General features: G+C 50.2%; 1 protein-coding gene across 4 annotated transcripts in view; it reads right to left on the bottom strand.

Annotated features, from left to right (window-relative positions):
* Positions 1–20,270, bottom strand: part of AXIN1 (axin 1) — a 76,012-nt gene that overhangs the window by 3,566 nt on the left and 52,176 nt on the right. For 3 of the 4 annotated variants that reach the window (XM_080354069.1, XM_080354068.1, XM_080354070.1), the window contains exons 4-8: positions 19,845–19,941; positions 13,212–13,349; positions 7,349–7,902; positions 5,168–5,344; positions 3,745–3,990 (exon numbers count right to left, since the gene is read on the bottom strand). In XM_080354069.1, coding sequence (XP_080210195.1) covers positions 3,745–3,990; positions 5,168–5,344; positions 7,349–7,902; positions 13,212–13,349; positions 19,845–19,941 — 1,212 coding nt within the window. The remainder of the gene's footprint in view (positions 1–3,744; positions 3,991–5,167; positions 5,345–7,348; positions 7,903–13,211; positions 13,350–19,844; positions 19,942–20,270) is intronic. The other variant, XM_080354071.1, reaches the window with a different exon arrangement.

Raw genomic sequence — 20,270 nt, 5'->3', positions numbered from 1 at the left:
TGCTGTAAATGCTGCACAAACACTGGAGCAGCCTACGCAAACTGGCAACTTGGCATGTGTGGTCTGAGCCAGAGGCAGCCCTCTCTTTCAAAGTCACACACAGCAAATTCGGCAGCTTTAGAAAAATATTTAAAAAGCATGCTGGATAAAAAAGATAATTTTGTATTTACATGACTGGAAAGTTGCTATAAAAAACAGAATTTGCCAAGCACATGAGGTAATCACAGTTTTGGAACTGACGCTGACCCTAACCTTTAAACACCGGCTTGCGGGCAGAGCACCTTTTCAATGGCAAGCCCACGTAAATGCTGGCTTTGCCAACAAGAGCAGGCACTATCTTTTCTTGTCTTTCTAAAGGCATGAGAGGTCTGAAGTTCAGCTGAACAACCCTCCTGGTTCCTGCTCTGCCTGGGAGACCTTTGGAGAAGATGCAGCACGCTGAGAGGTGAGGGTCCACTCGGGTGCCAGCAGAGCCCCCAGAGCCACTCCCATCCCCGTACCACAGCACAGGATGCCCTTTAGCTACAAAAACATTAAGGAATTGAGTCATTCTTGGAAAAAAAAAAATATGAGGCATTTAAAGGAAAAATGGGTCATAAATTCAGGCAGATTCTGTGAACCCTGCGAGACAAAGTTAATTGAAGGGGTTTGGAAAACCTCAGAGTCCCTGAGCTTCTCTTTAATCCTGCTAGAAACAAGTTGTGACTGAGAGAGCGCTGCTGCACACCTGGGGATGCGAGGACAAACCCCCGCACCCTGCGCAGGCAGCACAGCTGGGGCTGCCCTTCTGCTTCAGCCGGGGAAATGGACAGGACACCCCCAAGCTCTGCTGTGGTCAAAGCAAGAGGGGACCATGCTGGCAGCTGGGAGCCTCCTTCCTCCTCCTCCTGCCAACGTATCCCTGAAAAGTCATTTCTGAACATGCTCAGCCCAGCTCCAGTGCTCACCTCTTTCCAGAGCAGAGATGTGCCTGAAAATCATGCCCAAAAGCAGAAACTCCGCACTGCTCCACAGAGCGAGAGTTAAAAATACAGAATCACTGAAAACGTGATTTTCCAAGAGCTCCTCTCAAAAGAATGAGACAACACAACTGCCTCCACTTTCGTCATCGCCAAGAGATCTCCTGAGAGCACAGTTTACCCAAACCAGACCCTCTCTGGGCCCTGCCTCATTAACGCTTCCACCTGCATCCATCTCCTGGCAGCAGCATGACCCAGAAACACAGCTAGGTACCACCACCCTGCCCTCCTGGGATCACCCCCCCTGCTGCACGTATCACAAGCACAAATGTTCTCCAGCGCAGAAAATGCAGCTCCTGCTCCACCTATTGCATCTGCACTTCATCACCCTCCCGATTTCTTGGCCACCTAACCCAGTGGTGCTGTGACAGGGACACAAAGTCTGGGCACCAGCTCGGTCCAGCTCAGCCCTGGGGCTGGAGAGCTCTGGAAAGCCTGAAACGCATGCACCAGATGTCACCTCGGGAGGTGTCCCAGCCACCAGCTCTGCTCCTCTTCCAGGCTTGGCCCAACCCAATTAATTCCCAACTGAGCTCAGGCTAATGTCCTCACTGCTGGCAAAAATCTATTCTCTGAAGAGCTGGTAGTAATTACTCCATCCAGCTGCGAACGTAATTGAACTGTGACACTGAGCTACAGAAAATGGCTCAAAACCTGACTGTACATGGAAAAACCTGATGGTCACTGCGACACCAATGCTGGGCACAACAGATCTGCCAGTCATTCAGTACCAGACACGTAACCCTGAATTGCTAGCAGCAGCCAGGTGGCTATTTCAGACATCAGTGGCCCTCCAAACACTGCGGAATACGGAGAGAAAGGCTTTTTCTGCAATGGAAGTGTGGTTTCTGAAATAATATTTACAATTGCCAGTCCAGGCACTGCAGATACCTCCCGTATTTCTGACGGGGCAGTGCTGGGTGGGAGCGGGGCTGCTGGCCCCCCGGCAGGGCACAGGCAGGGATCTGGGGAAGGGCGCTGCTGGCCAGAGCTGTGCCGAGGAGAGCGGCTGCCGGGCCGGGTAACCGTGCTGGCACGGTCAGCTTGGGCACACAAAGCCAGCACGCTGCGCTCTCCTCCCGCAGCCAGCTCAAGCTCAAGGACACCTCCGGGCCCACCTCCACCTCTCCTGCCAAGGGCACCGTGCTTCCCCGAGGCTGTTGACAAACTTGAACACTGGCTCAAATTTCCCAGAGCTCTCCAAAGCTCCCGACTGAAATAAATGTTTTTTCACAAGCTCCCCTCTCCACTTCTGCTTTGCTCTCCAAAGAGCCGTGAGGTCTGTTTTCAGGCAGGCTCCTGTGCCAACCACAGCAGGAGCTCTCTAAGAAGCTGCTGGCTCAGGTGTACTCCAGCCAGAGCACCCAATCCTGCCAAAACCGAGCAGAGAGATTTCAACACCCTGAAATCCCTGGGGACCGCTGTATCCATTCTTGGCTGCTACTTGGCACAGGCACATTTGCTTTTCATGAGCAGTTCCCCACCGGCAAATACAGCTCCCTGGCTTTCCCTGCATGGGGCACATCGGGGGACCCTGTGTCACCAGGAGAGGAGCTGGACCTTGTGGAGAGGCAGCGAACGCAGAGCAGCCCAGTGCGTGTCCTCCCGCCGGTCTGCACCGCACCTCCCACAGTGCCACAGGATTCTTACAAAAGCTACGCTTACAATACACGCCAAATTAGTATTAATTGCATATTCATTTAGCCCAGGTTGATGTTTCCAAAGTGCGTATCTGCATCTAGACATTTCTGGGGAAGGTGCATAAATTTCATATGACTATAAACAACTCTACTAATAAAGCCTCTTTAGTTACACCAACTGAAAGGTAGGACAAATAAACTTGGCTTATCCTGACTTAGGAGAGCCCTCTAATTACCTGGCTTTCAATCAGTGCTCTGATATAAATACGCAGAAGTCTGCTACATGGTCACTGCAAGCAAAAATAATTGGAGCTCGGCAATTAACAGAGTTTCTTTTTAAAATTACACTCGTGTTTCTAAGAGTCAGATGTCAAAGTTTCAAGTTCTCAGAATACAGCTATAAAGCTGTGAAACGTTTTTAAGGGACTAAGTGCTTTTAGCTGTTAACAGTAATTATCTAGCACTTCCAAAATGCTTTTCACCTGAGAGCTCCATGTGCCTGGTGAACAACCTTCCCTGACACATAACACAGGAGCAGAATTTGCTTTGCAACAGGCAGGAGCTGAGTCCCAGGAAGATGCAGTGACCTGGACAGGGCCATGCAGTCACTGCTGCTGCAGTGGGACACAGGGATGCGGGAGATGTAGATAATGAGCAAATACATCTTGTTCTGCACTTAATTTTGCTGCGTCCTGCTGAATTCTGCTCCTACACCAACCTTTGAAATCATCGTGCAAGTGAAAATGAGTGGAGTCAGTCAGCTCTCCCACCCCATGTCCCTCCAGGCATGTTCCCCCTGCCCAGCCTTTCCTCAAGCTCTCAGCACCCCCTTCCCCACCCTCCCATGGGCATTTCCAGCCTCTCCAGCCACAAACCACAAGCCCAGGTCCTCACAGTGGGTTTTGGCATTTGTGTCACCACATCAGAGGGACTGGGACAGATTTCTCTCACCTCTCTGCTCAGGCTTGCATGCAGTTGTTGCTGGGAGCTGGAGACCAGAGCAGAGTGGACATGTCCCTCAGCTGCCCACCTTCAGAGCAGTGCCCCCCTTCCCTCCCATGCACAACCAGACCGTATCACCATACCTTTGTTTAAGGGGGAGTTTTCCAGCCCTTTTTTCCTCCTCCTCCAACCTCCTGCGAGCTTCTTCCAGCTGGGTGAGTGGGTTGGGAGCTGGATTGGGTGGCATGGTAGGATCTTGGATGAAGGGGTGAGAAGGCTGGACGACGTTCCGGAGCTGAGCGCTGACCCATGGATGCACTGCAACAGGTCGCTCAATGGAGAGGGGTCGGACCATATCATGGGACAGCTGCTTCTTAGCACCTGAAGATCTGCACACAAACACAAAGGTTTTACATGGGCCGCTGGGTGGCTCTGCTGTGGTGCACTGTCACTCTTACATGGACCTGCTGCTCCTGCAGCTGCACATGGGCACAACTGAAGTTCCTTACAGCACAGCTTCCAAGGAGAGGGGACCACCATCCACCTCTAGAGGAGATTTCAGGACAGCAAGTCCTGAGACATCAGGGTGAGCAACCCAGCCCTGACACAAAGCCCACAGGTCTGTTTAAGGACTCTCATCAAGCACACAATACATAAGAATAAAACAAGCAAAATGCAGCTCCACCATTTGTGACACTGACCCAGAAGACGTCCTCCCAGGCTGGGAGCCTCTCCATGAGCCACTGTTTGGCAGCTCTGGGAAAAGGGACGTTGCAGGGATGCGCTCGTCCTTCTCCAGCCCCAGGGGCAGACTGTGCTGCCGGGCTCCTTGCTGACCTGGCACCATCCATGGCTCTGGCGCTCGGCCCCAGCTGCCCGCAGTGCAACCCGCCCTGGCTTCCACTGTCCAGCATGGAGGAAACCACCAGCAGTTCCACCACTCAGCGCTGCTGCGCCAGTGGGGACAAGACCACAGACTCCTCTCATCGGCACCCACCAAGCTGGTTTTTGCCAGAGCCTGACCAGACTATGACTGAGGATCTGTGCCTGTGGATCTGTGCAGCTCCAGAGAGATCCCTGAGCCAGCCATGTCCTCAGCTCTGCTCAAGGCAGGTGAGACCAGCCCAGAGGATGCTGCCAGCAAGCTGAAATGCTGGGCAACCCTGAGCCATGCTGAACTGCTGCCTCAGGACCCATGACTCCAGTACAGTAGATTCTGCATTTCTATCAGCACCTTGCAGGAGTAACAGGCATTTACAGACAGCAAATGCTTAAAGGAATAATCCTGCCTGCTGTATGCCATGTTATCCACCTCAGAACCACAGCAGTGACTTGTGAGATTCTCCTGGGGCTGCAACCCTTTCCCTAGCACAACCACAAAAACAGCCCTTACAGCCCCTGATCAATTCTCAGTCTCCAAAGTGCCTAAACCCTTGTGCCTGGTGAAGTCTTGTCTCCCCAAGGTCTCCAGGAACAAGGCAGAGTGCCAGACAGTCCAGACACACGTGCCCTGTGCAGGGGACACAACACAACAGTGTGAAGACCCCTCGCTCTGCCAGCCCTTACCCATGGTTTGTTTTCTTATGCCTGCTGATCTCCTTCTCTCCTTCTATGATCCACTGAAGGATCTTCTGGTTTCTCTCCACGTCTTCAGGAGATCCTGGCATCTCATAGTTGGCACCATCACTTTTCCCTGAATCAGTCTTCTTAACATTTCTTTTTGAGAGCAGACTTGCTTTCCCGCTGCAAGAACAAAGCTTGAGACATTAGCGTTTTGCCTAAGCCAAACCACCGCAGACCGTGGCAGAGGATGGACACATCTGTCTCCAGACTTACTCAGCCCTGCCAGGGTCTGGTGCTGCTCATGGCAGTGGCCCTGGCTGCCCTGCACAGCCCCCTGGCTCTACCACAGCTCAAACCAGCCGTGCTGTGGTTGAGGCTAAAGCAAGACTGGCCAGACCCAGCCACAGTGGCTTCTCCATCCAGCTACCAGCTACAGAGCATGAGGTTCATTCTTGGGCTGCAATCCATCAGCTGCCTCTCAGTGCCAGACACTGCTTGAAACTTGAGCCCTTTCTTAATTCGCTGACACCCCAAACTGATGATTTGCCGTGCCCAGCATCTACTTCTCACCCTGACTTGAACGGAGGCTTCACATCAGGGTGGAAGATCACACTGCAGCAGGGTGGGCTGCCTCTCATGCACTGGAAGCCCAGCCACGTCAAACATGGTGGCCAAACGGGCTCCAGGCAGCAGCTGACACTCCAGCCATGCTTATGGCTGCAGGAACAGCTCCTACAGAAGCCCCTTGCCCACACGCAGCCCCACGTGCCCGGCTGGGCAGCCCCACGCTCACTAGGCCACACAGAATTCACTCGTGCTGGCCTGTCACTGCCACAGCCTGTGGCTTCATGGGACCACCCTAATCAGCCACCCACTTCACTCCATAGGACCTACCCTCCCTACAGGAAAAACAACCTTAACACCACAGAGGAGGAACAGGCCCCCAGGCAGCTTGGCTGATTTTTTAAGGAAAAAACCTGGAGAGAGGTTGCTGAAGATCTCCTAAGGCAGAGCAAACTCACAGCTTCCCTGCTTCTCCCCACACGAGACCTAGTGGGTATCAAATGAAATTATCGAGGAGCAGGTTTTCAGTGCAAACCAAAAAAAGGACCTTTTTTGGCAGGTTGTAATAAACCCAGAGACACAGGCACAGCCGCAGGGGTAGGGGGACAGCAGCCCAGCTGGGTTCAACAAGGAGCCAGACCAGCCACCACAGGGTGGTGCCAAACAAGACTGTTGAGATGCAAACTCTTGTCTTGTGAAGCCCCTAATCTGTCAGGAACTGTGAGTTTGTGCCAGAGGAAGGAAAGCTATGAATATGTCCTCTTAAATTCCCTTTAATATGTGCTGTAGTCCATGCTAGAGAGGGTCCTGTGTCTAGACGGGGCTTTGGGTTGACCCAGCATGGTCAGACTCGTGCTCTGTTGAAGCAACAGCTCTGAATAAACAGGGAAAATTTAGGCATCATCCCCAATGATCCCACCCCCGGTACGCTGCAAAGCATCACCCCAAACCCAGCGCCTGGGGGAGCTGGGGTGAGCACAGCTCTCCCCCGGGGCTGCTCCCTCTCAGCACTGACGGGACGCAGGAATTGAAGCGGCCAAGGGAAGATGGACAAAAGCCCGCAAGACAGCTCCATGTCTTTCTGGGGCAGAGGGTTCCCTGCCCTAGAGAACGTCCCCTCAGGACAGGGTGCCACAGCAGTACCGCAGCGTCCATCGCTTCGACAGAAGAGAAAGGAGCTTTTCTGGTGAGTGGGTCAGGCCTTGCAATATGGAGAACGTTTTTGTCCTGTCACGAATACCTGAGGAGAGTGGTTACCCAGACCCCAAGGCACAGCTCTATACTTAGCAACTCCTGATACATGGGGTAGCAGACCAGCATCTGCAATTTCTAAGCACCTCCACTGCTTTAAGGAGCAGAAAACCTACATTACCACTAAGGCCATTAAAAACCCTGACTAGAGGGTGTCTTTCAGCACCAGATCACAGACATTAAAAGGGGTCTATAAAGGTTATCAGGGAACACATCCATTTCTAAAGAGGAAGAGCAGCGGGCAGCCCTTAAACCATTTCCCAGCACAGGTTTTAAGGAGAAAACGTGGTTTAACCACTCTGCTTCACTGGCACGATACAGCCCATTTATGAAAGAGCTTCCTAGAGAAGCCACAGCTTTGGGACTCACCTGTAGCCTAACGAGTCCATGGGGACAGGGCCCATGCCCAAGTTTTCAGTGTAGTTTCGTGACTTTGTTGCATAGTTATGTGAATCTACATTCCAAGCAAAGCTGTTCTGCACTCGCTGAGTGGCCTCGGCCTCGATCTGCTCTTTTGGTTTCATCACGCTGTGGTGATGGATGTGGTGGTAGACATGTTTATGGTGGTATAAGTTAGCTGCATCCAGTTTCATTCCTGATTTTGTTGCATGCTTGCCATGTCCTGGAGGAATTGTTCCTAGTGTCCCTGACAGCTTTCCTAAGTGGCCGCTTTCTGGGGACCGTGGCTTAGGAGAGTGGCGGCCAGGTCCTGGAGACTGGCAGCCTGGTGTTTTCATCACACGCTGGACATGTTCATCGAGGATGCTTTCTGGGTTTTCTTCATGAGCATCTCTCATCTGCATCCCAGCGCAGCCCATCTCAGAGTAACGAGGAGCAAAATGATGAAAGGCTTGGGCGGAAGGCATCTTGTGGCTAATGACCGAGGGACCAGAAGAGATATCTGCATCCTCACCTTCTTCTTCCTGCAAGAAACACAAGGACAATCAGAGAATGACAGCAGGGTAGCAGGAGGGGTCTCCAGTCCCACCTCCCGCCCGCAGCCAACCCTTGAGGGGGTCAGGCCTGGCTTTGTCCTGCCAGATCTTGCAAGCCTTCAAGAGGGAGATGCACCAGACCTCTGGAGACCTGTCCCAGATTGTGCCACCCTCCTGCAGAACATTTTCTGATACTCCATCCAAGCCTGCGCAGTGTTGCTGACACCAAGCAGACCTGCTCAGGTCCTTGTACCTGCTTTTTGAGCCACCATTAGCAAGGGTCTCCACATGTTACCTGAAGAGACTGAGGCAACCTCCGACAGGGAGCCCACACATCACTACCAGGGTTTACAGATGCAGCTTTCTGACGAGCCTAACAACTCAATGGGATGTATGAGCAGGCAGAACCTTACCAAAAAGCTCCCTAAGTCCCTTGAAAGTGGTTCTGTAACAACTAGCAGCGGAAACACAACTTACCGCATTGTACCTGCGACTTCCTACAAGCCCTTGGTAAGGCACCACTTCAAAGCCCATCAGATAAAGCCCAAAGTTACAGGATATGTGGCAAAATCGTTCTTGAGTCAGGCGAGACCAGGGGGGTTCTCATCCGAATGACTATTTCACAAGGCAAAGCCAACAGTGGGTTTGTAACAGAAAGGGGCAAGTGAAGGTCGACAGCTGCATGAATGGTTTTGAAAATCAAATATCAGTTTCTCCTGGGCATGCTAAGGCTGGAGGGAAGCACTTCACACAGATAAAGAAACGAGTTGGAACTAACTGCTTGTTCTTGTAGTTCACAACGGTCCAGGACACGCTGTTAGCAGCTCTTAAGTCCTTGCCAGGAAGAATAAAACTCCTCCATGCTGACAGCCACAGTTTTGATGCTGACAAACTATTTTACACTCCAACATAAACTCAAATATTTATGAAGTTTCTCTATTGGAAGTCAGGATTCCTATTCTTTTTAATTACACAAGCAGGATTCCAGTGAGTCCTTTAATCCCGCTCTCTTTTCCTCCTTTGGCACAGTAAAGAAATGAGTCGCAGCACAGGGTATCTCTGCCCGGCCAGACAAATGCATCTGCTCGAAAACACTGACTCCCGTCAGCTTTGCCTGTCAGGTGTCATCATCCATCACTTGCTAACCAGCTTCAAAGTCTCTGCTGCCAACCACACAGCAAGAAAGCAAATAAGAGACTTCCTCCCAGTGTCACATCGGGGGATTCAAACTTAAGCCAGGGACAATGCCAGGCTTTGGAAGTGCCAAAGGCGTGGGCGCCGCAAGCCTGAGGGACGACATGATGCCCATGTCTGGAGGGGATGCATCACTTTCTAACTAAATGGCTTTGAAGAAGTTCAGAGGCACCTTCAGTCTGTCACACTGCAGCCTGCCAACCACTGTCCCTGGGCACCTCACTAGGGGAGAAGAGGAAGCATGTGCTGACTAAATCCCCACCACTGGGGTAAGCGTTTATTTCAGTTTATGAAAGCCTGAAGACGCACCCAGCACTTGGGAGGCTTTTACGCCTGGTACCTACTTTCTAGAAAACTCTTAGGTTTAAACATCAACTAAAGTGCAAGACAAGATCTGACCCCAGCACAGATCCCTGAGGAACGGCAGCATGTCCTCGTGCTCAGAGCCCAGAGCTCTGGCTCTGCTGTCACACTGGAGTGGGGTGGCACGGCACTGGAAACCCAAGGTGGTCCAGCCAGATGGGTGCCTGGGATCTGGGAAATCCTCTGGCTGCCCAGAACCCTATTTTGCCAAAAACTGGGACACGGAACTTTGCTTTGCTCTGAGACTGAGATCAGGGTGGACTGAGGGAAGGAGATGGGTGCATCGACTCGCTCTTGGTGTGCATCGGCTCAGCTCATCTGTGTCACTGCTCAGGAGATCTGGACCCCAGTCAGGAGCAAGCGCTGCTGGGGCAGGGGCTGTGCATGCAGCCCCAGGACAGCTGGCTTCTCTCTCCCCCAGGTGCTGGTCTCAGCCTCACACTGGGTAGGAAAGACCCAAGAGTAGAAGATAATGGCAGCTAATGAAGAAATCTGGGTGCCTAACTCAAGCTGTCCTCTCTCCTTGAGCAGGGCAGAGGCCAAATGTTTGAGTCTAGGCTACAGATACCAATTCTGCTAAATCTGTTCACTGTTCTTAGTCTGCAGTGGGAAAAACAACAAAGGGCATGAGGTTGGGGCAGCCCAAGCTGGGACTGTAAGGTGGTAGTTTGGACACGGCAGAGCTGCGCCGTGTCTCCGCTGCATGCACCGGTGCATTGCCGGGTGCTGCTTGCCCGGTTACCCAACTGCAGCCCCAGCCCAGCAACGCAGCCGCAACCCCGCTCTCACCGACCCTGCCCGCGCCAGCCCGCTGCCCAGCCTGCCCCCGAGCACCCTTGCCCTGCCTGCGCTGCAGAAAAGGGAGACAAGACAACACGAGGACCAAGGAGGCACATGCAAACTGCGGTGTTTCACACCAAAGGAACCCACAGGGCTGGGGAGCCGCCTCATCCAGGGACTTAGCTCCCCTTGACACAGGGCTGGTGGGAGCTCCAGAGACGCGTTTCGGCATCTCGCTGCGGTGAGCCGGGCAGCCCTGGGTGCCACAACCACTAGATGGTGCTTGGTTGACATAATAGTCAGGAAGCTCTTCCATCCGGGAGCGGCAGCAAGAGAGATGCAGGTTTCAACTTTGCTGACTGTCTGCTGAGCTATTTTTGCTCTGCAGCAAGCTCGGGGGTGCCCTTCCCTTTGAATTTGGAGGCTGAAATCTGCACTGATGAGCTACGGGCAAGTGATATCTTGCTGCAAACCTTCTCCTCTGCCTTCTCCCAGTCCCACCCATCAGGCTGCTACTGGTCAGTAGGGCGAAACACCTCACCTGACCACGAGCACATTTTCAATCATCGTGCAAATGAATCCCCTCTTTATTTAGGCAATGTTTTATATTCAAACAGTGAGAATCTCAGCGCTGGCTTTGCTTCTCCTGGCTGATTTTCAATTCGCTCAGTTCAGACAAAGACAGAGCGATCTGTATGATACGATACTGATTTGTACAATACGATCCCGCAGCCTCCATACACGGACATGAGGCTGAAGTGGCTCAAAAAGTAATACAGGAACATGCGTATCCTCTAATCCTTTCCTGTGTTTAATCAGTTAATCAGAAAAATTAATGAATTCAGAGTTATTTTTTCAAAAAATCTTACAGTTTTTCCAGTAAAAGCCGTTTGGCTCTAAATCAGATGCCTCTTCTCTACATTACTGCATGATGTGGCTTTGAAAGGGAAGCTGCAGACTGCTCAGCATGGGCGAGAAAAAATCTTGTTTTTCCTAGCTTTTGCAAAATATTCCCAGCTTCTCTGCTAAGCTGATAACTACCCAGTGTGACTAACGCTCGTGGCTTTCCCTGTGCTGCTGTTCAGTGAGCCATGCAGACCTGGTAAGAGGTTACCCTGTAGTCCTGGTGCTCAGGTCACAGACAAAATCCCTGTGATCTATCAGGATGCAAGCTCTCCTCTTGCTGATACCAGCAGCTCCTGCACCTTAAGCGCTGACCTAAAAAAGCTACAATTGCTTACTCTGAGTTTTTCCTGAATGGCTAATGCCAGATGCCAGCCAGTCAATGAAATACATTCTGGAGACAGCAGAGAGGTTTAATATATAGCATTAGTGGGAGTCCTGGGCTTAAAAATAGATTAAGTCACACAAAAATGTGTTTAAACAGACTTCAATTTATTCTCTGGCACATAGGTATTTGCTGATTTTACGGTATTGCTACTGGCAGATTCTTCAAGGAGGCAGAGGGCTGGGATAATGTAGTCTGGTACAGGTGGAGGCTGCCATGGGAGGAGGAGGAGGATGAAGAGCGCTCTAGGACTGTGTTAGCAGACAATGCTGCTGGTTAAATCAGCTATGTCTAGAGAGCAATAGGTACCAGAGAGAAAAATGGACCAGTTCCAGGAGAATAGGAATCTAATCACAAAATAGCACCTCATTGGCCTTTTCTGGCTGGATGCTGGATGCAGATGTGAAGGGAGCTATCTGGACAACACCTGGAGCTGGAGGGAAGCTTAGAGATCCCTCTGCCTTCTGCACTTCTCCATATTTGAAATATGCGTATAATTTAAAGCAAATACTACAACCTACAGCTCTTTTTTTGTGTTTAAAAGATAAACATTTAAACATATTGATGAATATTTTAAAATACTCTAATGGGGCTGAAGGCTCTGCCCTGGTGCTCCAGCGGCTCAGCTTCTCCCACAGCACAGAGCTGAGATGGGCACCCACGCCTCTGTTTTCGGGGAGAGCTGGGAGTTCCTGTGCACAGAGCCCTTGCCTCGGGGCCGTGGGAGCTATTAACTGCAGACACCCGTGATTTCTTCACACAGGGCTGCAGTTACACTGATATGGGTGATGCTCAGTAACACTGTGATGTCCTCTAAAAGCTCTCCCATACCCCAGCACAAGATGCACAGGTAGCTGGGAGGTGCAGTATCACAGAAGATACAGTGTCAATACTGTGGAATAGGATGTCCCACACAGGCAATACTAGATGACCAATAGTGAATTCTCTTCCATTTGGAGCTTGTTGCAGAGCTAAGGGCCTTGCACGCTTCCCATGATTCATCTACCAAGTCCCTGAGCTCTGCCAGGCCCCAGCAGTGCCAGGGGCCCTGTTTCCCCAGTCACCCACGTGGAGTCACTGTTTCTCTGCCCAGGAGAGCGGTTTTGGATGCTACACCTGAGCAGTTCCAAATCTTATAGGGATGTGCTAGGCACTGATGGGCAGAGCCCTTTTGGCTGTGCTAGGAACAGCCTGATGGCAGACACAAACACCTCCAAGCAAAACATCACCTACCATCCGGGTACCATTTCTGGGAGAAACAGGGATCACATAAACCCCATAGGGGAAGGCAAACCCCTGTCACATAGTCCCCATGCTCGCACAGAAGGAATTGCTCACAAAGTCAGGAGAGCTAGGGTGCTAGAGAGGATGATGGAGGGCATCCACAGCCCCTAACTGGTGGCAAAAGCAGGCACTGCTGTGCCATAGCTGGTACCTTATGGCAGAGAGGGAGCGCTGGAGCTCACAGAGCCCTGCATGGAAGGGGGAACAGCACTGTGGAAGCTCCTGGGGCAATGGGAGCCTACAGAATCCCCCATGCAAGCGATGACCATGGCTGTTGGAGCAGGGAAGTGGTCACCCCGGTTGCTTCCACAGCAGCTGAAAGCTCCCTGTAGTGCAGGGTACACACACAGCTCCCCAGGCTGGTAGAGGAGGCAAGGAGGCTACTAACCGCTCGAACGCGTTTAAGGCGCTCCTCTAGTTTCTCCTCTGCTTCACGTTCCTTTTGTACTTCCTCCAAACGATTGATCAGTTCTGCAGCAAACTTCTCTGGTTCAACGTGGATATCCTTTGGCATTCGGTATGTACGCTGCAGGAAAAAACACACCAGGGGTTAGCAAAAGATGCACCAAAAAAATCACACGTTTATTTTGGAGGCTTTGCTAACTGAAAATGCCACTCGTTCTGGTGGGGAGTTGAGGGAGGACAGGCCGGCTGGATGCTGAGCCACCACCACAAGCTCCCCAGCCAGCATTAGCTCTGCATACTAAGGGAAAGGCTTTCTGGAGCCACAATGCAACAAGTTCTTTTGGCATCAAACCCCTCTTTGGGATGGATGTCCTTGCTTTTCTTCCCATGTACACATGGTCTGCAAGAATATCTGGGTCTCAAAGGGTGAGAAAGGGACAATGAGACAAACCTCTCAAAAAATCATGCTTAAGGTAGTGATGTTTTTTCACTTGGATAGAAAGGAAGACCTCTTATGTATATTTCTTCAGCTTACTCCAAGTAGATCATTGTGAGCCAGGAAATCTGCAAATCTTGCTCATAGTCACAAAGAGGAGTGGAAATCCTGTCAACTCATAGAACAGCTTGGGCTGGAAGGGAAATTCAAAGCTCCCCCAGTGCCACCTCTGCCATGAACAGGGACATCTTCACCAGCTCAGGTTGCTCAGAGCCCCATCCAGCCTGGCCTGCGATGTCTCCAGGGATGGTTCATCCACCACCTCTCTGGGCAACCTCCAAGACATTTTACTTCCCTCAACCTTCTGCTACAACCCAGCCCAGCCACAAAAAGCCACGATTCCCACAAAGCATCATCTCTTCCTAGATGATCCTGCAGGATGGTGTCTCAGCCCTTCAGAGCTGTGCAACTATCCCCTGCTTGCTTTATCAATACAGCAATCTTACAAGCGCAGAGATACCATTTTCCTGCTTGCTTTGGGTGAACAAATGAATATGAAAGTTCAAGGGCATTCCTTCCTTCCTTGTGCTGAGTTACTTTGTCCCTAAATTCCTGAGCTCTGGGATAAGAGGAGTGTGTAGTGAAGTATGAAGTTATCAGCTGCTGTATTTTTCTCCTCATTTTTATCCCCTCTGCATTATTTTATTAAAATACTAGAAAAACTAAAATGACAAGGCAGAGATAAAAATTTAATTTGGAGGAAAAAATATATGGAAAATTCAACAGTATAAAAACCTGCATTGAAATATTTCAATACCAACATGAGAGAAATATACACTCTGTCAGACCAGAGATAAAATTAAATGTGAAGACATGAGATAATTCATCATAAAAGAACAAATACAGCACCAGAGGCAGCCATCGAGCTTGAAATCTTTAAAGGAGGATAAGAGACCACCTGAATTTAACCCAGATCAGCCAAAAGATCAGTGCAGAAGACTGAAATAATGCTTTGCCTCAAAACCTGACAGAAGTATGCAAATCATTTTGGTTTTCCACTCTGCCAGCTGCTGAGTGGAGGGCAGAGGAAGAAAAACGGAGGCAGTAAGCATCCTCCTGATGGCACCCAGAAGATGAAGATCTCTTTTATGACACCCAGGTTTCATTGCTGAGCTCTCAGCTAAAGCACCGCTTGCTTTGTTCACCAAGAGCAAGACCCCATCCCAGTGCTTGTTGCCACCGCCTCGTCTTCCACACCGCACGGTGCTGGGCTGCAGCATCCCTGGGGACACCATGAGGCTTTGTGGGCAAGAGGACTGTCTGCTCTAGCACCCGCTTTCCACGAGAGCAGAGGGACCCAACGCTGTCCCAGGCAGGACTGACCCACCCGAGCTGGGAACAGCCCCAAACAGCCATCCCCTTCACCCAGGGGTGCAGCTGTCGGAGAGGGCGCAGCCTGGGACGACAAAGCCTTTGCTGCCACCAGGACCTCCAGCCCTGCAAATCAATGGCCTGTATTAAAAAGAAACACTGCAAAAAAAAAAAAGTTATCAAGAAAAATGACATTTAGTCTGGAGATATTGGCATAATGGATGAAGTCACACGTGTTGTCCCAGCACAAGGACCTTGTGTTGCCCAGAAATTATTCCTAGATGTGTTCCATCATGCGGGAAGATGTGGCAGAGCTGGTCCCTCCTCTCTTACTCCCTGAGGAGCTTCCAGAATCCAAGCGACGATTCCCCATTCCCCTTGCATAGCCTGGGGGAGCACTTCTGGCTAGGGCGTCTGCTTTCATCAGAAACCCCAAACCCATGACCAGAACCAGCCATTCCCAAGGAGGGAAATCCCTGTCTCACCTGACAAGTCGCAACCCGCCAGGTGATGTGCTCGCTCCCTCCTGCCACTTCAGATGTGCCAACTCTCTCTGCAGTTGTTTACACGACAGCAGCACCAAGCCCTGCTCCATTAGAAACTTAATGAGCCTAATGAGAGGCAGCTTGGCGCTCAGCAGTTACAGTCTCAGGTCTCCCCATTGCAGTTTCCATAGAAAAGCAGAACTGGAAAGAATTTCCCTTTATTTTCATGACCTTTGATGCAATGCAGCATCCCAAACCAAAGGCTCTCCCAAGCCCGTGACAGCAGTGGATGCAAAGGCTGAAGTTTGCTAACCTGTGTGTTCGAGTCCTGGCACAGCAAGGTGGTTCCCTCCAAGCCCAGCAATGCTCAAGGACCACAGCTCTGTCTCTAACGAGGAGCTGAAGACATTCAGAGTCACTGCTGTATCCAGGGAGTTGGGAGTTGCCTGGATTTTGCTACATCAGGCATATGCTGGTCTTGGGTTTTGATGGATTTCACCTTCCCTAAGAAACTGAGGTTTGAGGACGAAGCTGCACAACAGAACACACTGTCACCCTAATTGTGCAGCTTTACTATGATCTATATGTGAAAAGGCAGAAAGGGAAGAATCTCACTGTGGCTTGGGGGTTCCTCTTGGGAAGAATAAACCCCAATTGCTCTGAGATGAAACAGCAAGTTTTCCAACGTCATCACAGGGTAGAGGTCTCTAACCAGCCCCAGGGATCCCGGCATTGGGCTGAACAGATCCGACTGGGCCAAAGAATTCCATGTTGGTAAATCTCCCTCACCTACAGGAGGTCTGATGCCTCCATGACGCTTGAGTGGCTGATGTTAGACCACAAGTCAGTCTTGGAGATGAAGTGAAGGTGGCAGGCTAGAGGACCAAAGAGAAAGAACTTCTGAACCTCCACATTTCCCAGGTTAATAATGCATTCCACCGTGACATACATTATTAAAGGATAAATGGTGCTTCCATACTAGAAACACGCATGGCAGAGCTCATGGATAGCTGGATTTCAGTATTGACTCCCGCAGCATTCAGGGATTAGCGAGGAGTCCTGCTGCTGGAAGGCATTAGAGGAAAAAAGCATGAAATGGCTGATGGGGATTCTGAGCAGGTTCCCAGCTCGCAGGAGCAGAAAGCTCATTTCGCTGTAGTTCTCCAGGCGGCATGAGGCCAGGGCTCCTCCTGTACACTCCTTACTTGTGCAGCACTGCTGGGCGCTCACTCAAAACCTTCCGTTCCACTCAAGAACACTACGGAAGCCACCTCCGCACAGAGGACATTCTGCTGGGGCAGTTCAGCAATCAGCCTGACCCACTCTGCTGCTGCTTCTACTCGTTTTCTTCTCATGTGGGAATAGCGTAAAGACCTGCAGCTTCCTTGATTGTGGGGCAGGACAGGAGAGCTCCCACCCTATGATCAAGCTACAGCAAGAACATCCCAAAATGGCTTCTTAATGCAGTTAAACAAGCAAACAAAAAAAAGGAATCCCAAGTTGTAATGCTTGAGGTTGGATTTTTCTAAATTTGCTGTGAAAAAGGAGCATCTCCCATCCTCTCCTGGGAACAGATGAATGCAACAGCACAGGTACAGCCCTGCGTTCTCTGGGCTTTCACTCTTCCTTTGGGACCCTGCTTGCTCCTTTTCTCTTTGGTGTTCCAAGGCTCTGCTTGAATCCAAGAAGAAAACCACATGAAAAGCAACATTCACATGCTGTGTAACGGGATCCTGCCAGAGGCACAAAATGAAGGTCTCGTTGCTTGCTAGAGACCTTCACCCACCACAGCATTCCTGGGCAGAGCGCCATTTCACAAACGCCGCTTTTCCAAACCGAGTTTGTGAGCGTGGAACACGCAGCCGTCCACGCAGCAGAATGGGCTGCAGAGCATCCTACACAACCCGCACACGTCTTCGCTACCCAGCAGCAGCACGGCTGTTGAAACCAGCGGGCAGTCTCCTCTGAATGTATAATCACTACAGTTCATAGCTTCTGGACCTAACTACAAGTGCTGCTATTAAAAGCAATATAAGTTCTTCCGAAATTTTGCGTAATAGCCCCATAACTCATTTGTAAGAGAACGGTAAGGTCTCCAAAGGCCTTCTGAAACGACTTTTTGGAAGTTGGAGGAAAACATGCCATGCATTCTGCAAGCGCTATCAGTGTGGACTCTGGCTACTCTGGTGAGATACGAGTCCATAAAGACCTTCACCAAAGCTGCAATTTAGTCATTGCTGCACGTTTAAAATCACACTAACCACTAGGGCCGGGCGACTGAAGGAGACGGCTTTAGCCATGGGCTGCGAGGTAGCCAAACCACCGGCTTCGGAAAGCAACATTTGCATGGCTCCTTGCTAATTGGGGAAGTTTAATTCAATAAGCGTGCAGTTAGAGGTGATTTTAAAAGACTAGCTTTATAACATTTCACGCCGGTGTTGTCAAAACATATTGTCTAATTACCTTCTCCTTTCTTGGCTGATTGATAAGCGAGGGCAGAGCAGAGCCTCTCTGAAGTCGATGCCAATTCTGTGTCAGTAATTGGCTGGCAGGAGGTGCCAGAATGTCTGAACCAAACTTTTATTCCCTGGAGAAAGACTAGAACTAACTCGACTTCTCAGTCCTCCACTCCCATATAAATATGCGTCAAGATGCCTTTTTCCCTGGGACTTAAAATTACAGCGCAGAACCTAATGGGAACAGCGGATGTTTCACAGAAAAATCCTTGTGAAGCTCCTGTGTGTAATTTAGGAGGAATATGTAATTCTAAAAGACCATGTAGATAAGTAGGATAATATAAAAATTTATAAGCAGCAGGTGGCCAATTTAAACCTTGTTTTTTTCCCCCCTCTTTTTTAACTGGTTTCCGAAAAGGTCGATAAAATTTAATGCTAAGTAAAACTAATTAGCCTGCAAGGAACTGCTGCTGGAATGACACTTATTCAGTTCAACAAAAGAAATGTTTGGCAGATGGAAGTTCATTAAAGCAGAGCTCACTATACATATTTAATGCTCCATACTCTGAGTTTATAACCTGCAGTTCGTCGAGGCATTGCCAGTGCACACAATCAACAGAAAGCCACTATTATTTTTATCCAAAAGGTAAAGCCACTGACAAGCTTTGAAGCTGGAGAATATTCACTCGGTAGTTCCCACTGTTGGGGAACAGCAACAACAACAACAAAAAATAAAGGCCAAGCTTTCAAACTTCAACTCTAACAAAGCCATGCTTACAGTAAAAATGGCATCAAGCGAAATAAAAAGGCACCCAGCCAGCCTTTTCAACAGCGACCACACTGTGAAAGCAACTGTGTGAAAAGAGAGGTGACTGAGCAAGGATGGCTAGTGAGCGTCCGCGGCCAGGGCTTTTATTGTCAACCCAGTGATCAAAGCATAGGAGACCCTCTTAAATCTAAGGAAAATAATCTAATTTAAAAGGCAAAACAAAGAGTGATTTTTTTTTTTTTTTAAATCAGATTAAAACAAGGGTGTATTTCTGCTGGCACTGTGCTGCTTTGAGCAGGCAGGATGAGAACAGCTGTGTCAAGTTTGAAGGCACTTCTGGAAAAAGCAGATGGAGGTTCTTTTTCGCCCTATTTGATTTGTGCTGGAGTCCAGCTGTCCAAAGGGGAAAGAAGTACCTTTATTCCCTGCTAGATATTAAATGTCATCTGTAACTTGTCACAGAAAGAAAATAATAATAAGCAGAGCTGCAGCTGGTGCTGCAGAGCCCTAGCAGGTATGATCATCCTCCAAAGCTGTTTGCTTACCTGGAGCAACCGGGGAGACAATCTCAGACAAATGAAACACTTATGCCTGCACCTTCTTTGCTCTCCTGCCTTATACCCCCAGGCAGACTCTGCTGAGTCCTTGAGAACAGGTTATAGCTCCCTTTGGCTGCCCAGTGCAGAAATACCGCTCGGGACAGTTGCATTTCTCCCCAGCCAACCTTGGCTGAGAGCTACATCAGCCTTCACGTCCAACAGCCTCCTACACCTTCCACAAACACCTCCAGCTCACCTGAGGGCACATACCCTGCTTGCAGGTAGATTCCAGCCAGCGCTTCCATTCTCATACAGGAGAAACAACTGGTTACTGACTGAACAGTTAAGAAAAACTATGTGTTTTGGGCAGCCCTGGATGATGGGTTTGGCAGAAGGCTACCAAGACCTTTCTTAGCACGGTCTGTTTCCATCTTAAAACATCCCCAAATGAATCCAGCACTAAGAGGGGGGTTAAAATTTGAGCAAGCAGAGGAACTGTACGCTAGAGATCTCATGTATTTTGCATGTTTACCTTTGGGGAAGGAGACAGTGCTACTTACCGGAATGTGAGGTAGTGGCACGCGTCCGTTTGCTTTGGCACTTTCTTGCATCTCTCGGCGATGCTGCTTTCGGAGTCTGTATGGTGGGATCCCATCTCTGCCAGAATAAAACAACAACATGCGCTGCTTTAGTCCTCTGATACATTACGTTCATCTAAGCCTTGTCACCATGGAGTGGCGGGTAGGGAACCTCTTTACATTTGAGAAAGGCTTTGCACGCCCAGGGCGAACACAGCAGAGCAGGACAAATCCCTGCGGGGAATGATGCTTGCCCAGGTCCCTGAACCAGCAACACTCTGGTACTGGGTGCTGGAGGTGACTGAGACGGCATCCGCTGGGAGCAGAGCAAACCAGGGCTCCTGCAACCACTGCCCAAGGCAGAGCGCAGGGAGAAGGACTTGGACCATATCCTGGTACCTTTTATAT

This window comes from Nesoenas mayeri (genome assembly GCF_963082525.1).
Source record: "Nesoenas mayeri genome assembly, chromosome: 15".
Lineage (NCBI taxonomy): Eukaryota > Metazoa > Chordata > Aves > Columbiformes > Columbidae > Nesoenas > Nesoenas mayeri.
The sequence above is the reverse complement of the archived record's forward strand: the minus strand, read 5'-3'. Positions and strand labels throughout refer to the sequence as shown.